This window comes from Gymnoscopelus braueri (assembly GCF_963280865.1).
Source record: "Gymnoscopelus braueri genome assembly, chromosome: 23".
In the NCBI taxonomy this organism is placed as follows: domain Eukaryota; kingdom Metazoa; phylum Chordata; class Actinopteri; order Myctophiformes; family Myctophidae; genus Gymnoscopelus; species Gymnoscopelus braueri.
Window position 1 is genome coordinate 21700596 of NC_137625.1, and position 20371 is coordinate 21720966.

General features: G+C 41.7%; 1 protein-coding gene across 1 annotated transcript in view; it reads left to right on the forward strand.

Moving 5' to 3' along the window:
* The window catches only part of sema3c (sema domain, immunoglobulin domain (Ig), short basic domain, secreted, (semaphorin) 3C), a 60330-nt gene that overhangs the window by 24757 nt on the left and 15202 nt on the right, over nt 1-20371 (forward strand). Inside the window, exons 3-10 of the mRNA XM_080420928.1 lie at nt 1063-1223; nt 3271-3333; nt 8182-8301; nt 11026-11116; nt 12831-12950; nt 13324-13466; nt 14197-14311; nt 16785-16854. Of these exons, the coding sequence (XP_080277054.1) occupies nt 1063-1223; nt 3271-3333; nt 8182-8301; nt 11026-11116; nt 12831-12950; nt 13324-13466; nt 14197-14311; nt 16785-16854 (883 nt within the window). The remainder of the gene's footprint in view (nt 1-1062; nt 1224-3270; nt 3334-8181; nt 8302-11025; nt 11117-12830; nt 12951-13323; nt 13467-14196; nt 14312-16784; nt 16855-20371) is intronic.

The window sequence follows — 20371 nt, forward strand, 5'->3', positions numbered from 1 at the left end:
GGAGTGTCACCGACACCTTGGTCAGAACAAAAGCCATTGATGTGCAAAAGGTTTGATTAATTCGACATTAGACTGCCCCAACGCTCCTGATTTCGTGTATAGAGGGGCGGGTGTATAGAGCCGGCGAGAGACTGCGCCTGATCCCATTGGTTCACCGATCTGTCCGTCAACCCCCGCCCCGTTAACACAACATTACGAGCGACGCCCACTGCACTCTGGTTGGTTGGGAAATGAAACACTTCCTCATACCGAGTTCACCGACTCGCTGGGCCAGGCTTTTATTTTTTAGCAAAACTAAACAATAAAAGCCTGGAGATCGAGGCTAATTCGACATTGGATGTCAGACCACGGTGTAAGCCACACCCAGCTAGATTAGCACTTAGGGCAATCAACATACGATTGAGAGAAATATGACACAAATTAAACAATTCAATTTTTCCCACTACATCGCACAGAACGCATGCGTCCCCTTCGGTTCCCCTTCGGTTCTAAAATGCTCTCTGCGTCCTTGACATGAAGTAATAAATTGTGATTAGTATCAAGTTGAAACAATCTAGCAGCACATAATGTAATTTAAATCAGTCCCACTTTTCCGGCTGCGATTAAAGTGTTGAACACATGAAGGCAGTATTCAATCCAATAATATGATTATGAAATGGGCCATTCGGCATAATGGTACTGTAAGTATATTTTGATGCCAATACTTTTGCACTGTTACTCAAGTACAACTTTGAATACAGTAAAAAAAAAAAAAAAAAAAGAGTGCAAGCACACAGTGGGCAAATCCTTATATTATAAAACATACATTAACCACTATAATGTATACATAGCCTATACATAGGCTATTTGAAAATAGCCGATCTACAAGCTGTGGGCTTGTAGATCTGCTATTTTCAAACATTTTAGTACTTTTACTTTTGGTACTTTAAGTATATTTTGATGCCAATACTTTTGCACTTTTACTCGAGTAACATTTTGAGCACCGGCCTTTTACTTGTAAAAGAGTATTTTTTTTATTGTGGTATTGCTGCACTGGCTGAGGGTCATGTTTATCTCTCTCAGACCTACAGGTGTCTCCTTCCTTTGAACACTTCAGTCTGTCTGAAAAGGCCATGGACTACAGGATCCTGCAGATGGACGAGGACCAGGACAGGATGTATGTGGGCAGTAAGGACCATGTTCTCTCCATGGACATCAACAACATCACCCACGGCGCGCTGAAGGTCAACACCTACAACTCGACACAATTATTATACTCCCAAGTCAACATTAGCCACCACGTTTGAGTCAAATGAAATAAAAAGGGATATTTTTTTGCCATATTGATACCTAATGTTCATTACATGTCCTTTTACCGTAACCCTTTACGACCGAGAATGCATCTGTGTAATTTTTAGATTCCTTTGGCTATTGAAAAATAGCAGATATACAAGCTCACAGCGCGGCACCGAGTGCCACACTATGAGCTTGTAGATCTGCAATTGTTTTTGAAAAATTGTGAAAATGTGTGCAAATCTTTGAATATATATATATATATATATATATATATAATCTTTTCAAGCAAACATCTTTAACTCAAATCTTTGCTTCTGGGGGTCCCTGGAACAAAATGTTTTCAAATGGGGGTCCGTGGCCAAATACAACACATAATTTTGGGGGTCCTTGACATGAAAAAGTTTGAGCACCACATTACAGCAACAAGTTTTTTCAAAAAACCTTTAGGATTTAGAAGACATTTGTAGAATCCCCCCAGAAGCAAAGATTTGAGTTACAAATGTTCGCTTTAAAATATGTATCTTCAAAGATTTGCAAAGTCGGTGCCGCGCTATGAGCTTGTAGATCTGCTATTTTTTGAGTAGCCCAAAGAAATCTTAAAATGACACACAGATGCGTTCCCGGTCTTGATGGGTTAAATAGGTCATTTTAATCGATGAGATGCAATGTGCTGACATTGTTTAATTGGTTTCTTCAACTCACAAAAGCAAAAAGGTGCACATGTAAAAGGCATTGATTATTCAGTTAGGCCCCTGATAGCATTGCACACGTGCACATCAAAAGACCAAGAAGACATGTACAACGATGTTAACACCATCTGTGTGTTGTTATGCAAATTACCATACAGATTAACCAAGATCAGACCCATTTTGAGGTAAACAAAGCAGAGCCTAAAATGGTTCACTTAATAGTGCTGCCGTGGGCAGGATTCATAAGCTCACACTGATAACTATGATCTCGTATGCCGAGAGGGAGGTGTTGTTGGCGTAATTGACAGCCGAGAAGAGCATAATACACATGGGGAAAGCATTTATTTTTCTCTAGGGAGTGCTCTGCCACGTCCATTTTGCCTGAGTAAATTGCCTGATATATTCATAGCACCAGACCCTTAAGTACCCCTTCCACATTTGAAACCACAGCATTTTCTCCTGGCTGTGACAGTCTGTCATCGTGGACGGTGAAAGAAAGGCTACCACTATTTTGTAACTTTTTTTTAATTCAGTAAAAAATAAATTTACATCACGAGACGGATTATTCATGTTGTTGCCACATTTTGAATTAGTATTCATCAGTGTTGATTTCGTCGACTAAAACTATTACGAAAAATGTTAGTCGACTACCATTTTTCACTGACGAAAACTAGATAAAAACTAAATAAAAACCAAGCTACGATGACTAAAACTAAGACTAAATATACTGACAATTTTGTCAACAAATAAAAGCTAGACTAAAATGAGATCCAGTAGAACTAAGACAAGTCTGTCGTTTGGTGTTGGGTGTTGTGCTCTGAAAATAGCTGATCTACAAGCTCACAACGCGTCGCAGTGCGACACGTTGGGAGCTTGTAGATCGGCTATTTTCAGCATGCAACCAAGTGTAAAATCAGTCATTATGACGCCATCAAGGCACCGCCAACATACATTTTAGTCGACTAAATCAACTATAGATTTAGTCGACTATAATCTTATGATATTTAGTCAACTAAGACTAGACTAAAACTAAAACATTTCAGATGACTAAAATATGACTAAAACTAAATGGAATTTTATTCAAAAGACTAAAACTAAATAAAAATTTGCTGTCAAAATCAACACTACGTTTTTACGTTTAGATTTCTTTCTCAACAATTTTCTGATTAGATTACTTGTTACTCTGAGAGGTGATCATTTTGTTGACAGCGTGACCTGTGGTTTTCCACTTAGCATTCCCAGACCAGGTTTTTCCCACTGATCTCTAGTTAAACTGCCCCCTCTCTCTGTTTTTTCCCCCCTGCAGGTGTTTTGGCCTGCGTCTACCACCAAGATAGAGGAATGTCAAATGGCTGGCAAGGACCCTACGGTGAGAACAATCAAATCACATGTCCTTTTGAATCAAATTTACCCAGGCGTCCCTATTTTGGGAAGATTTAAAAAAAATACTTTAAATTCATTATTTCATTTGCGAGAATAGCAATTCATCGTACGACAATGTATGATTAAATAAATAGCTTTATCTAGGATCATGATCATAAGGGTTTACGCATCTGTGTCACTTTTGATTTTAGCTAAAAAAGCATTATTTTACACTTTAGCTATTCAAAAATAGCAGATATACAAGCTCATAGCGCGGCACCGAGTGCCGCGCTACGAGCTTGTAGATCTGCTATTTTTGAGAAATCGTGAAAATGTGTGCAAATCTTGGAATAAATATTGTTTTAAAGCGAACATTTTTAACTAAAATCTTTGCTTCTGGGGGGTCCCTGGAACAAAATATTTTGAGATAGGGGTCGGCGGGCAAATACATATAATTTTGGGGGTCCTTGACATGAAAAAGTTTGAGAACCACTGATATAGAAACCTACGTTTTTTTTTCCAGAATACTGCTGGGATTTAGACAACATTTGTAGAATCGGCTTCAGGTCTTAATGGGTTTAATTTAGGGCAGCATAATCTGCATCCAGATCGGTGTCCCTTGGGGCGATTCAAGCCGGAAACACAGTGCGTGCTGCTGTCCTCTCCCTCAGTGTCCCAGGTCCACCAGCCACATGTCGTAGCAGCTAGCAGATGTCTAGAGAGGGTCACTGACACGACGGAGTCCTCCTGGCATCGGCTCTGTTTGTTAAAGACGAGAATGAGGACGTGGGAGGAGTGCCTCAGACCACTATAGAATAACAAACCAGCATCAAAGCTGCACAAATTGGACACAAGCTCATTGCCGTGTCTTTTTCTAAAGAATTCATAACCGCAACGCCTGATTTTACACACCGAAAAGAGATGCGGTCGTGGGCAGAAACGAGACTTTAATGAAGACACGGAGGCCCTGCGAACTGATTCCGTCAGTGCCTCTGTTCCTCCGCTAATTGGGCCACTCTGAAAAAGAACAAAATCTGCAGGGATTACACTTCAAACTAGAGCTAAATGAGTAGTTCCGAAAACAAGAGCAAACAAGTGGTGTATAGAATAGAATAGAAGAGAGTTTTTCTTCTCGGAGTGTGTTATCTCTTAATTATCTCTAGATGTTTATTTTACTGTCCTTATTAATAGCACTGGAGTATGCTACCAAGCATTTCCCTGCAAGTAGAGCCGTACAGTATGTCACAAATGAAAGCTGGAATAGAACTACGCTACCCCCACAAAGTTTCGTCCTACCACAGATTATTGTGTTACCACCAACACGCCCAATTTGTTAGCGCTGTAGGCCAACATGTCCATCGGTCTCCCGGTCCCTCACAACAGCCAAAGAAACGGAGCCGAGGGTTTGGAGGACAACGCACAGCATTGTAAGGAGCAGAGAAGAAGCTGTTTTCAGTCACGGTGTGATTTGTGCTGCCTTGAGTCATAGCCCTGCTGTTGTGGACAGGCTCCCACAAATATTTGGGCGAGCTGTCTCTGTGTGGAGCCATTCAGTGGCCCTCTCTCTCCTCTGCTCTTCCCTCTCCTCTGTCAACCAGCACCAGTGCCAGGTCCCTTCCTCTCAATTTATCTCTGTACTTTTTTTTTCGTCCTGTCTTACTCCTTCCTTCCCTTTCTCACTCACTTTTTCCTACTGTGCCTCTGTATGCCTTTTTGTCTTTTTAATTCGGCCCCTACATCTTTTTTACTCTTTCTAACCTTTCAAGGGTTTTTTCTCTCTCTCTCTCTCTCTCTCTCTCTCTCTCTCTCTCTCTCTCTCTCTCTCTCTCTCTCTCTCTCTCTCTAAACTTTCATAAAGCAGTCGTCCGTCCTTCCTTACAGGCAGGGCTTCTACTTTTTTATTATTTGTGGGTCCTGAATCAGAGCCTCTGTCAGTTTGTTATGGTTACCCTCCCCATCTGTATATATTCAGTTCCTCTTCCCTGATAGAATCTGCGGTCGCTGGGACTCACAGAGAGAGAGACCACACGTTCTTTGCAAACGGAGGGTTGGCATTTAAGGAGAAATGTAGGTTAACCTCTTCAAGTACAAGAACGCCAGACTGATTAAATCTGTTGGCTCCTTTGCTCAAAACCTCCCCTCTCGACTCTAAACGGTGCAAACACCACCTGAACATGGGGCCATGACGAGGCTAGTTGCTGCATCTGGCAGGGTATAAAGGTTGTGTGCCTGGATCGGAAATACACGAGGAAATCAGACGTGATGTCTTTTCTCATATGTCGCTATGGGAATATGAAATTGGATACGGGCGGGCTGCAGCGTGTGTGCAGGTTAACGGTGTGTGTGTTTGTAAGTCTGTGTGTGTGTGTGTGTGTGTGTGAGAGAGAGAGAGAGAGATATGGGTGTGTGATGCTGGAAATGCAGTTGTTTTCCAGCTCTCCGCGGAGCTTTATGCATTCTGTGAGCTGCAGCAGCTGCTATTTCCACTGCGATGGCCAAGTTCCTAACCGTTCCCTGGGTACTTGCTCCTCTCCTCTCGAGGTTTCTCCTCCCTTCTCTCCTTCTCTCTCCCTTTCTCCTCCTCTCCTTTCTATACCAGCCATAATGATGCTATGTTGTTGCTCCAGATTCCCCCAATTGACTGGCATTGTGCCAGTCAATTGTTTGTGTCCACTGGCGTGCCTACTTGTGATGCACTTTTAAGACAATTGATGTACAGTTTTATGTGTCGGCTTGATGTGTCCGAGAACAGCATCATAGAGGCTCTAACCAACCCTATGAGAAGCAGTTATAGATACACATCCAGGCTTAGAGAGCATTGGCGTAATAGCCTCTACACTTTTTAAGTAATCTACGTACTTGAACATTTTGACTAGGCGCTTGACAGCCGCCTCATGAATTGGTGTATGTGTGAGTGGGGTGGGGTGGGGGGTGGGAGCATTTGAGTGATGTTGTGTTTTGTTTGTTGTTTGTTTTGTCTCTTTTTTTTATATGGACCCACAGGACTGAAATAAAGATTATATATACCCTTCCTCTTCCTTCCTTCTACCCTGATCTTTCTTCCTCTTCTGCCTCCCCACAACCTTAGACTTTAATTACCCACAAAGCCCAGCACTCATGCCACTCCAGGCAGATTTATGGAGTTGGAGGCAGTGACAGGGAGAGAGAGACAAGTAATCAGATGAGAGATCAGCATAAGCTTGGTTCTCCTGGTCCATGGGCTTGCCTCAAATGATTGCGCCGTATGTGATTGTATATCCGTATAGCTGTTTCATAACAAGAGAGATACGTTTGAATTACATTTACTCCTGCGGAATAGGATACTGGAAGGCTGATAAACAAGACCTGGCCCAATCCCAGACACAGGAAATATAGGCCTCATCCACCGCTGTTGTGTCCGTGCTGTTGAAAAACACACTTGAGTAGGGGTTATTTTTCTTGGTCTTGTCATATTGACAATAATTGAAAACATTAATTCCACAACAACAACAAAAACATTTGGTAAACAGATTTTTGCTAATTTCAACCACATTCCTAGGTGGTTTGAAATATAATTCAAATCCGATTTCTAAAGATATGCAAGGAAGATATGCCACTCTGGCAAGGAATAACAATTACGTGATATTTGTTTTGCAATTATGTCATAATTGAATCAACCAAAAGGTCAACGTTTAATGTTACAATTTTATGAGCCCATTTTGTTTTATATGTTTTGGCATGAGATTTATAATGATGTAAAATTTGGACGTTCCACTGATAAACTAATGATGATTCATCATCATTTATCTTTTGTTTTGTTAGACAGGGCAACTATGCTGGAAACTAAATTTGTTTTACAAACAACTGTAACTATATTATAGTTTTCCATTATCAAAAAACTGTATATGTTATATAAATGTTGGAGATAAGTGTTTGAACAGCTAAATCTGCCCTGCCCCCAACATTCAGAAAACACACTGCAGAGCAGTTTTATCATGTCAGGAGTGGAAGAAGTCCACCTGTTAAACCCACCCAAGTTTAAACAAACACAAGGACACTTAATACCATCAATATACATTTAATTGCACAGTTAACTGCATAGAGGCTTCCAGAGCATTGCAAATATAGCTGGTTTCAAATGCAAGACATTTACAATGTACTTTTATAGGCCAATATTATACCAAGTACAGTCAATACAGTATGTTCATATATCAACCTCCTCCACTACCTGCTTTTGCTGCTTTATGGAGAACCTTTGTCATTTTAAAGGTTATATGACATTCATTTTCACTTTTTTTAGTTTTTATGTTTTTTGGGGGGTTTTATGACCTCAATTACACCCAAAAAAACAGAACTTTGAATGTTCAGTGGATTTTCTGTGGTCTGGGGTTTTCTGAATAATTAGGCTGAAAAGTAATCTGTGATTGGCCCCTGGACTTTGATGTCACAGTCCATTAATCCCGCCCCCTCTCCTCTCCGCCCTCCCGTCCCCTATCCATTCCTTTGGGGGTGGGGGGGGGGGTGGGGAGCAGAGGTGATGATTGACAGTCAAAATCCCTCAACAGTGACGGATTACTTTTGACATTGCAGTTGAAAAGGCTTTAAAAAGAGAGAAAAAATCCTGCCATGGATCACTGGAGTGGATTTTTCAGTTAAAACTTTTAATACACGTTTGAAGGACCATGATAAATACTTTTAATGTGTTGTGAAACTGAATGTCATGAAACCTAAACCTTTAAGTCATTTCCATATCATTATTTCTAAAAAGAACTGATATTGTTGTCTAGATATGGACTAGTGTAAATATATGAAGTTGTCCCTTATTTGCTGCCCTACCTTTTTAAATCTTATTTCTTTGTCTCTTTTCTCTCCCCAGCACGGCTGTGGGAACTTCATCCGAGTGGTGCAGCCCTACAACCGCACCCATCTGTTCATGTGTGGCAGTGGAGCCTACAGTCCAGTCTGTGTCTATGTCAACAGAGGTCGCAGGCCAGAGGTAGACAGTCATTTCCTTTAAGAGTGTTATTAATACCAGTATGTGATGGTTCACAATAGTAGGCCCAGTGGTGTACATTTACTCAAGTACTGTACTTAAGTACACTTTTGAGGATTTTTTACTTTACTGGAGTATTTCCCATGTTCAATACTTTTACTTCTACTCCACTACATCTCAGAGGCAAATATTGTACTTTTACTCCACTACAATTATTTGACAGCTTTAGTTACTAGTTACTTTGTAGATTTAGATTATTATCACAAAACGTACATTAACCACTTCAGCCCTATATACTGTACATTTCGGCCATTTGAAAATAGCCGATCTACAAGCTCACAATGCGTCGCGATGAGTACTTTTTCCACCTCTGAGTAGGCCATAGCTTCCTCCACTCTTATTCGAGTTCGATGAGTGAGTTATGATGTTGTGACAACTTGCTGTAAGTAGACCGTAAAAGTGAAGGAATTGCATGTGCTACAATGTGATGGTATCATATCTTGCAGCTCTGCCGTAGCCAAATACCTTCTCAATGAAGTCAAAACTGGGAATTAACACAAGTTTCAACACATGTTTGAAACAAAGTCTCAAGAGGTAATACTTGCTGGGCAGAGTCACCATGACTTTACACATCAGCAGTGGTGGAAAAAGTACTCAAAGTGAAACTATCAATACTGCAATGTAGAAGTACAAGTAAAAGTCCGGAATTAAAAATTGACTTGATTAAAGTACCAAAGCATTGGTATCAAAATGTACTTAAAGTTTCAAAAGTAAAAGTGCTCAAATGTTTGAAAATAGCAGATCTACAAGCTCACAACGCGTCGCGATGTGACGCGTTGTGAGCTTGTAGATCTGCTATTTTCAAATAGCCTTGGTAAAAAATAGGGATACAGTGGTTAATCTATGTTTAATAATATACCGGTAATCATTTATGTCTGCAAAGTAACTAGTAACTAAAGTTTTCAAATAATTGTAGTGGAGTAAAAAGTACAATATTTGCCTCTGAGATGTAGTGGAGTAAAAGTATAGACAATTTGAAATACTCCAGTACCTCAAAATTGTACTTAAGTACAGTAGTTGAGTAAATGTACTTAATTACTTTACACCACTGGCACATCAGTTCCTATAGGGTATAATAGGCAGAGATACTGAAAGGAGAGACAGAGTAAAGAGCTGGTTTCTGGGCACAGCCTCTCATCTCCGGCCGCATAGCTCTCTGGAAGTGAGAGGGAGAGGAACTCATCCAGGAGAAAAGTGCTCACTGAAAGAGCAAACTTTAGCCCACAGAACCATGCTGCTGCCAAGCGCTAATGGGCAAAGACCTCCAAATCAGGTTTTCTTTCCACGCTGCAGTGCCTTTTGTCATTTCCAGGAGGGGTTGACAGGCAGACAGCTCCGTTTTTAAACCTCTCTGAGCCCAAATGTGCCAGCAGCGTCTCTGACAACTGATCAATACAGTATAACAAGCTGTCACAGTGAGATATTGACGGCAGGCTCACATTGTGGCCCTTTGCAGTGGTGTAAAGTAACTAAGTACATTTACTCAAGTACTGTACTTAAGTACAATTTTGAGGTGCTTTTTACTTTACTGGAGTCTGTCCACTACAATTATTTGAAAACTTTAGTTACTGTACTAGTTACTTTGCAGATATAATTTATTACATTATAAAACATACATTTACCACTTTAGCCTCATTTTATACATAGGCTATTTGAAAATAGCCGATCTACAAGCTCACTTCGCGGCGCGTTGTGAGCTTGTAGATCGTCTATTTTCAAACATTTCAGTACTTTTATTTTGGTACTTTAAGTACATTTTGATACCAATACTTTTGTACTTTTTACTCAAGTCCATTTTGAATTCCGGACTTTTACTTGTAACGGAGTACTTCTACATTGCAGTATTGATACTTTTACTCAAGTAAAACATTTGAGTACTTTTTCCGCCACTGGCCCTTTGGCCTGTGAACATGCATCAGATCAGCTGGAACTGATGATAAGGCAGGATGCTGGTGTTTCCGTGTGTGTGTGTGTGTGTGTGTGTGTGTGTGTGTGTGTGTGTGTGTGTGTGTGTGTGTGTGCGTGTGTGAGAGAGAGAGAGAGACTTTCTTTGAGCAACTTTATGTTTTGTCTTCGTCTGCACTGCTCAGACTTAATGGTGAATAGCACTGCAGAATCCAGGGTCCAGCAGACGCATCAGGTCCACCTCCAGAGGTCTGCAAAAACACATAAACAGACAGGCTATTAGATCAGACACTTGTCTCCTGGAAGAAATGTTCCTTGGCCAATGTCACTTGCACTTGGGGGGGGGCTGGGTTGCATCATCGTCTGTTGGATTGAAATTCAGATGAAACCAGAGGCTTCCAACACAGTATACAACAGTCACCAAGGATACAGCAGAACCTGCGCCCGGAGTGGGATTAGAAGATGAGACCTGAGATGGAACAACAGCGATCCAACACATTAGCAGGGAAACCCCCCCTCCCCTCCTATAGACGGAATGTTGTTTTTAATGTCCCGTGCAGGCCAGGCAGTTAAGGTCCATTGCCCAGGACTGCCTCTCTGTATTTCTTCATACCAAAAAGGAAGGGAAACTTAGAGCAGGGCTACCTTGTGGAACATTTGGTATGCTCATATTGTCATGTTTATTGCATTAGATATTCCCATATAAAGTTTGTCTCTCCCTGTCTCTCGCTTCCTCCTTCCTCCCTCCCTCCTCCCCGGCAGGAGCAAGTGTTCCACATCGACTCCAGAGCCGAATCTGGAAAAGGACGCTGCTCCTTCAATCCCCAAGTTAACACAGTCTCCGTCATGCTCAGTAAGTGCTTCCTCCCTCTATAAAATACACCTATGCACACACACACACACACACACACACACACACACACACACACACACACACACACACACACACACACACACACACACACACACATGCAAATGCATACTGTATGTCTCTGCTGTCTGGCAGAAACCAGCTAACTCCATAATGTTCATTTTTCAGGAAATGAAAAAAAAAGTGGTTAGGAGGTTTTGCTCATCATAGATAAGTAATAATCCGGAATTAAAAATTTACTTGAGGAAAACTACAAAAGTTTTGGTATTAAAATGTACTTAAAGTACCAAAAGTAAAAGTGCTAAAATGTTAAATAGCAGATCTACAGAGGTTGGAGGTCAAAAGGGGGTGGAGCCTGGAGTCAGCAAAACCAGCTAACTCCGGTGGACTTCGCTGGTTTAGCAGAAAGTTTGAGGATCTAATGGAGTTAGCTGGTTTTGTCAGAGGCGCTTTTTAATGCTTTTCATTGGTTCAATATTTTTTTTTACCAACACACAGACGTAAAGGGTGTTCAATGGCCCCACAAAAAAAAAAAAAAAAGCGTCAAAATGGAGTTAGCTGGTTTCTGCCGCACAGCAACGACACAGAGACACAGTGCAACCTCCTTATCTCTGACCTCACAGGTCAGGCTACACACTCTCCCTGTTGTCCTTTGATCTGCGGCCGGTCAACAGGGTGTCGGGTGGCTGTTGACGCCGCCCGAGGCGTCACGTCGCACGCACACATCTCGCCTTTCTGACATCCGAGCACCGTTATGTCAGTAGCCAGCAGCGGACGGCCAATCAGCCGGCTCGGGATGAAAAGTTACTAGGGCGCGTGTGGGACGGGGGGAGGGGGACGGGGGGGGGGGGGTCGGAGGGGTCCTGTGCCTCTTGCCTGCCAAATAGAGCTCGGGTCAATGTCAGTGCTGTGGAAGTGATGATGCAGCACTCCCAAGCCTCTCTCTCTGACTCAGACAGAGGACAATCCCAGCCAGTGTCTGGCTCTGATAAAAAAAGGCTCTATTTGCATTGTATCGCCCCATCCTCCCCTGTGACCCTCCGAGGCTGTCTGGGTGCTGTCGACACATGCTCCCCTTAGAGCAGGCTGGGGCTTGGACGCTGGCCACATACCCCCCCCCCCCCTTCCCCCCGCGCCCCCCAATACCCCTACATTCCCCGCATCTTCCGAAACACATGGCCCTGGTGCTAATGATATGATGGAGGGAGCTAGTAATGGAATGATAAAAGGCATGGCGTGGCGGTGCAGAGTGCAAAGTCGGGTTATTAGCAGTCAAACAACGGGGGCTGTAAATCCACTGTTAACGCTGTCAGAATTTACTCTTGCCATTTCCCTTGTTTAAATAGTCTCAGGGGTATTAATCAATGGAAAATTAGGCTGCTGCATTTAAAATATACACTTCTGTTATATATGGTGACATATATTAAACAGAGGGAAATGGCACGGTACGTAATTGGCTGTTAAGAGAAATAGATAGTTTTTTGTCACAGCCTTTATGATTGCAAGATCATTTCTTCAGTGTGTGTGTGTGTGTGTGTGTGTGTGTGTGTGTGTGTGTGTGTGTGTGTGTGTGTGTGTGTGTGTGTGTGTGTGTGTGTGTGTGTGTGTGTGTGTGTGTGTGTGTGTGTGTGTGTGTGTGTGTGTGTGTGTGTGTGTGTGTGTGTGTGTGTGTGTGTGTGTGTGTGTGTGTGTCCAGACCAGGAGCTGTTCTCGGGGATGTACATTGACTTCATGGGGACAGATGCTGCCATCTTCAGGAGCCTGACAAAGAGGAACGCAGTGCGGACAGACCAGCACAACTCCAAGTGGCTGAGTGGTGAGCATGCATTCATATTATGGTCCTGATCAAGGACATTTGTTCAAATAGATTTGTATTACTGAATACTGGAAGACATTACCCAATTGAATGCATATACTGTAGAATAGTGTAGCTGTGCCACTTACAATCAGTGTTGCCGTGTGTGCTTACTATAAGCGACTTTGGTTGCTTGTTTGTCCTGTTAAGTCGCTTGTTAAAATGTTCAAGATTTTTTGGGCGCGTGTTATAAGCGTGTAGATCAGCTGTTTTCAAATATCCGATGCTCATGTGGCCTAGTCGCTTCTTTTGGGCTTGTTTTCATAGACCTACTGCTGTTGCTTATTCCTCTCGCAAAATTTGGCAACACTGCTTACGATGTGCTTTCTTGTAGAGCCGATCTTCATTGATGCCCAGCTGATACCAGATGGAACGGACCCTAATGATACCAAACTGTATTTCTTCTTCCGCGAGAGGCTCACAGATAACAGTGGAAACACTAAAAACATCCACACCATGGTGGCCAGAGTGTGTCCAGTAAGTGTCTATGAATGATATGATATACACGTATATTTTTGGATATGATACACAGTATATTGTATGATATGATAAATATCATATGATAAAGAATATGATACAGAATATGAAGGATGTGATTTGATATATGTTTTATGATATGATACTGAATGATATCTTTTATTATGATACATAAAACAATATATTATATATAATTAGTGGACTGTGTATTGTTATAATAGTATTTAATGGATAAGCAGTATTTAATTGTAGCTTTTTTTAACCCATTAAAACCGGGAAAGCATCTGTGTCAGGGTTAGCGTTGGCTATTAAAAAATAGAAGATATACAAGTTGTCTATTACAAAATAGAAGATATACAAGTTGTCTATTAAAAAAATAGAAGATATACAAGCTCGCAGCGCGGCACAAGCCTGTACGGTATATCTTTATTTGATTGTACGTCTGCTATTTTGAAAACATTTAGAAAAATCTTGAAAATCTTTGAAAAGTGTTGAATAATTTTGAATTACGAAATAGTTTCAGAACTACTGATTTAGAATGTGTTAGTAGAATCGGCCTCAGGTCTTATTGGGTTAAGATATTAAAACTTAGTCCTGTCCAGAACCTTCAAAACACGCAATATTAGTTTTCCTGGTCAGAGCGAGTAACTATATGATAGGAACGTGTGGTGCTTGATGCATGCCCTGAGGCAACATGATAACAGCAGGTATTTTGTCCGTTGCTCTGCAGAGCGACATCGGGGGCCAGCGGAGCCTGGTGAACAAGTGGACCACCTTCCTAAAGGCTAGGATGGTGTGTTCTGTCCTGGAAGAGGACGGCACCGAGACCCACTTTGATGAGCTGGGTGAGTGGTAAAGAGGGCAACATATCCTGTACTCTCTAGTACAGGGGTCTTCAACAGGGGGTCCTCAGAGTTACTACAGGGGGTCCGCCAAATCTTTGTGTGATATGATTTTGTTTTTGCGTTAACCACTTGAACCCTAGCATCCCTTTTCTGAGGAGAACTTTAGCCAAAAATAGCAGATCTACAAGCTGACAACGCCTCGCAGCGCGAGGCGTTGTGAGCTTGTAGATCGGCTATTTTTGGCAAAGAGCTATCGGTGTAGAGGGAAAAAAGAGCAGACCACGTAAACAAAAAAAGTTGAATCTGGAACACAATTTTATACAATATAGAGGGGTCCTTGGTGAAGACCCCTGCTCTAGTTACAGTACACTGTTTCCCAAAAAGTGGGTTTGGACCCATGTTTGGGTCGCGGACCAATTTGTATGGGTCGCGAATAAATAAATTAAAGAAAATTATTATCTTATTTCAAAAGATTAAAAAAAGTCTAAAAATCACAACTTTTCATCAATTAAAAACATTTTTCAAAAGTATTTCATAAATAAAATCACACAATTCCCTTGAATATATATATATATATATATTATTTTAGAAGTAGTGAAAATAGCAGATCTACAAGCTTGTAGATCTGCTGTTTTCACTAGTTTGGGTCCCGGGCCAACGTCTTAATTTCTCCTTTGGTTCTCGAGCTATAAAGTTCATGGGAACCACTGCTCTAGTACAGCATGTGTTCCCTTAGAACACGTCACACATGTTATGAGTGATTTTCAAGGCCCTCAAAACCATGTAATCTGTTCAAAAACATGCTCTGTTCTGTCAGAGTCCATGGACTGGAAACAAAAGAAACTAGGAATCGTTTTTATTCAGGCCCCGGCAGCTTGCTTTTTTGAACATCTTGGGTTTTCATCCAACGGTAGCGATCAGTTCCTCCTCGGAAGGTTACCCTGTTTAATTTGGAACGAGACCGTCTTTCACTGACATTTTTTCATAACACTTTCTGTGTTATTGTTGGTCAGTTCCTATTGGTTTATGCATGGATTTTCCCAGGGATTTTCTTAACCCATTAAGACCGGGAACGCATCTGTGTGTCATTTTTAGATTCCGTTAGGCTATTCAAAAATAGCAGATATACAAGCTCATAGCACGGCACGAGTGCCGCGCTATGAGCTTGTAGATCTGCTATTTTTTTTGAAAGATCGTGAAAATGTGTGCAAATCTTTGAATATCTATTTTTCCATAGCGAACATTTTTAACTTTATTACAACTTCTGGGGGGGTCCCTGGAACTAAATATTTTGAGATGGGGGTCCGCGGCCAAAATTCATATAATTTGGGGGTCCTTGACATGAAAAAGTTTGAGAACCAGTGATTATAGCTACATATATATTTTTTAAAAACTGTTTATAAGACATTTGTAGAATCCCCCCAGAAGCAAAGATTTTAGTTACAAATGTTTGCTTTGAAGAATATATATATTCAAAGATTTGCAAAAAAAATCAAGATTTAAAAAAAAATAGCAGATCTACAAGCTCATTTGAATAGCCCAAAGAAACCCAAAAAAAATACACAGATTCTCTCCCAGTCTGAAAGGGTTAACCTCTATCTTGTTGAAAGAAAACCATCATCGAGCAGCTTTTTATTCACTGTTTTCCATTCTGCTCAGCAGACTGGGCCTGTCAACAAGGACATTTATTAATTCCTACATCCGTCACTTCTTCGCCTGTTGTCTCCACTCCAGGCGCTTAATGAATAGTCATTCATTAACCCATTTAAACCGGGAACGCAGCATCTGTGTGTCATTTTTAGATTTGAGCTATAAAAAGCATTTTACACTTTGGCTATTCAAAAATAGCAGATATACAAGCTCATAGCGCGGCACCGAGTGCCCGCGCTACAAGCTTGTAGATCTGCATTTTTTTTTGAAAATTCATGATTTGTTTTGCAAATCTTTGAATATATATTTTTCAAAGCGAACATTTTTAACTAAAATCTTTGCTTCTGGGGATTCTGCAAATGTCTTCTAAATCCTAACAGTTTTTTGAAAAAACTTGTTGCTATTAATCAGTGGTTCTCACACTGTTTCATGTCAAGGACCCCCAAAATTATATGTATTTGGCCGCGGACCCCCATCTCAAAATATGTTGTTCCAGGGACCCCCCAGAAGCAAAGATTTGAGTAAAAAAAATTGCTTTAAAGATATATATATTCAAAGATTTGCACACATTTTCACGATTTTTCTGATAGCAGATCTACAAGCTCATAGTGCGGCACTCGGTGCCGCGCTATGAGCTTGTATATCTGCTATTTTTGAATAGCCAAAGAAATCAAAAAATTGGCTAAGATGCGTTCCCGGTCTCAATGGGTTAAAACAAGAGCATGGCGTGCGTGTGTGTGTGTGTGTGTGTGTGTGTGTATGCTCGCGTGCGTGTGAGTGTCTGTGTGTATTCATTAAAGTGTGCATATGTTTTCCCATCCAGAGAGTGTGTTTTTGCTGGAAACCGATCAGCCCAAGGGCCTGTTGGTGTATGGCGTCTTCACATCCACAAGGTAAGACCCCATGATGCCGAGGGGCAAACCGCAACATTCCTGTATAGCCTCTGGTGTTCGTGCACATTTTTAAGTGTTATATATCAGCGGCAGTATGTGGATGTGCCAGGCACTATAAGGCTATGTTCAGACTGACAGACGAAGGCCTATCCAGATTGATATCATACTGGTTTTATTAAGTCTGATTGATATGATGTACTTTATTTAGTAAGACATGAGAAAAACAGTACATGGAAGTACAGGTTCACAATACAAGGTCTACTAAACTGGAAGGCTCATAAAGCACTAAGCTTGTTTAAAATTAGATCCCCACGCGCACAAATCATGATGACAGACAGATATACACACTACTATACAGAACGTCATACAATCAGCTTACAGGTTACTGGTATGAAAAATAAGAAATATGTACAAGAGAAAAAACAGCAAAAAAAAGAAATAAGCCTAATGGATTTTTGCGCTGAAGATTTGAACCCCATACCTAGGTGGTTTGAAATGTGATTCAAACTTATTTCTAAAGTCTCAGTCTGGACATTCGGACAATGAATCCTGATATATACAATATATATATATACAATGTCTGAATACACAAATCCGATCTGATCACGTGCAAATAACAGTGTGGACAGTCACACTCGTCGCTATTTTGAAATGTTTTTTTATAATAATAAAAAAGAAACGGTTTTGGACATGCAAGGTTTCCACCTGACAGCAACAATATTCAGGTGACAATGACATACTGTCAATTACAGCATCTCCACCACATGGCCTTCATGTTGGTGCTCCATCCTTGTCAGTGTTGCATTGCTGAATTGGAACGTGGTTGCACTGTATTTTAATGACGGGACGCGCACGTTGCTTAACACCTACACTACAGGTCACACAATGGACAATTGATATGCATCTATGGCTCATTCCTATGTTAATTCACCTGGTGTGAGTCGGGAGCCTTTGTAAACTTTGTTGAGGTGTGAATTTAAAGTCGTTTTAAATCTACGTGCGTGCCTGCGCGTGCTCCTCCTGGTCAAATAGGTTCCTGCACGGTGTGCAAGGCCGTCCCATGAGCGATGCAACCCTGATCCTTATTAATAACAGGTGTACTTACTGTATCATATTATGCATAATGGCATACATTTGAGTCCATTTACTGTGGCGTCAACGAAAATAATTCCTTTCCATCTAGCACCCTTTTAATGAGTTTCTCACAGCAAACTTATGTATCCCACTTATTTAGATTCTATTATTTTCTGTGGATTTCTAAGACTTATTTTCTTGGGCGAGCAAAGGCACCTCATTTGCTCGCCCAAGAAAATAAATAGCACACCCAGAAACATTATGCACACACATGGATTTCACTGCACCGTGACTAATGAGCTTCCTTACCTCCTGGTGATTATTTCTCTGTATTTCTGCTGTATTATGACAGGAAAGTGAGTGTAGAGAGAGGGAAGAACGTCCCCAAGCTGAAATCAACCCGGGGACATTTTGATTTCCATCATACTCTCTAGTGCCGTGGTTAAAATGTTATACTAATTCTAAGAAATTCCATAAATACACAAATCGCGACGCATTGTGAGCTTGTTGATCGCCTATTTTCACTAGTTTAGTACCTGGTGGACACACCAAATTTCTCTTTTGGCTCTCGAGCTAGCTCGAGTGTGATATCTTAACCCATTAAGACCGGGAACGCATCTGTGTAACCACTTAAACTATTATTTTATACTTTGGCTATTCAAAAATAGCAGACCTACAAGCTCATAGCGTGGCACCGAGTGCCACGCTACGAGCTTGTAGATCTGCTATTTTTGAAAAATCTTGACATTTTGTGCAAATCTTTGAATATATATATCTTTTTAAAGCGAACATTTTTAACCCAAATCTTTGCTTCTGGGGGTCCCTGGAACAAAATATTTTGAGATGGGGGTCCGCGGCCAAATGCATATCATTTTGGGTGGTCCTTGACATGAAAAGGTTTGAGAACCACTGATATTATAGCAACCTAATTTTTTTTTTTAAACTGTTAGGATTTAGATGACATTTGTAGAATCAAATGTCTCATAGCGCTCATAGCGCGGCACTCGGTGCCGCGCTATGAGCGCTATGAGACATTTGATTGAGCTTGTAGATCTGCTATTTTGGAATAGCCAAAGAAATCTAAAATGACAGAGATGCCGGATTGAATGGGTTAAAGCTGACGGCACTCATCAAAAAGTACAATACTAGGTCTATTTCATCTTTTTTTAATGTACTTCTTACATATCATGTCAACCTCCATCACCCAGATGAAGGAACTCGACACCAAATGGATTCAGATCTGCACATTACGCCGGGTTATCACGGGCCTTTATAGGCTTGAACGGCAGGCTTCTAGGAACGGTCATTTGATCCATCTGTTCTGAAACATAATTGGTTTGGTCAGGGTTAACCCAGGGTGATGCAGCCACAGGCCCCCCTGATCCACTTGTTACCCAAGGATCACATCAAGGCTACAGTAGTCTATAGCCTGGCTCTCTAAGAACAGCCAAACCAAACAGTCGGGTCTTTGAGGTCCCAGTGCACTCTTGTTATTCCTATCTCTCCACACTGTTTCTTCCTCCCGCTCTGATTTTTTTGGGGTGACCTGTACCCCGGCAACAAAAGCCTCTGTTATGTGCTAACGTGGCGCGGTTTTAAATGACCGAGCCAAAACCACATTGGATTCCCACTTCCCTGGGAACCCCCGGCCGAAGTGTCCCCTCTAGAGCGTGGCAGCGGGGTCCGCCCAGATTGTATGGCTCGGGACGTATCCGCAGCAAACAGCGGGGTCCGGCAAGAACTATGCTGTTTTGAGCTGGGTGGGGTCCGGGATGTTGTGCATGCTGGGTTCTCTCCTGTGTGTATCATGGTATGTGTGTGTGTGTCAGAGGCGTAGCGTCATGAGGGCCAATTTTGGGGCCACGGCCCGGTCAGTAAAAAAAAAAAACCCTGCCCCGTCTGCTCAAACTGCAGGACAAGATTCGCCAGGGGAGAAAAAAAAACATTAGCAGCCTCACCCTCTTCTGTTGTAGCCAACCACAGCAAGTCGCCTTTGTTTTCAAATGGCCCTCATTTGCGGCCGAATTGTAAATGAGGACCATTTGAAAACGGGGTTTGGCCGCCGACAGGCGCGCAGAACGCATGGATGCATATTTATAGCAGAAAGAGCTTCACATTTAACTATAGCCGTACTCATTCCTTTCTGAACCCATTCTTAAAATTCGAAATTCTCTATTAGCCGTGAAGGGTCTACTCTTCTTTCATGTGTATCAGTCATGATTGTTTTTTTCGCCCATCAAACAATATCAAGCAAAAAGGAAACATCGTCTGTCCTTCTCTCCATCGCGCAGAGACGCGCACCTCTCTCCATTCAGAAATGGAATAGAAGAAGAACCGTCGTCCTAAAACACCCTCGCCCCCGGGTCTAATCCGGCGTCCTCGGTCCACGGAAAAAATAGGGCAGGGGGGAGATACAGATTCTGGCCCGCTGTGTGTTTTTATC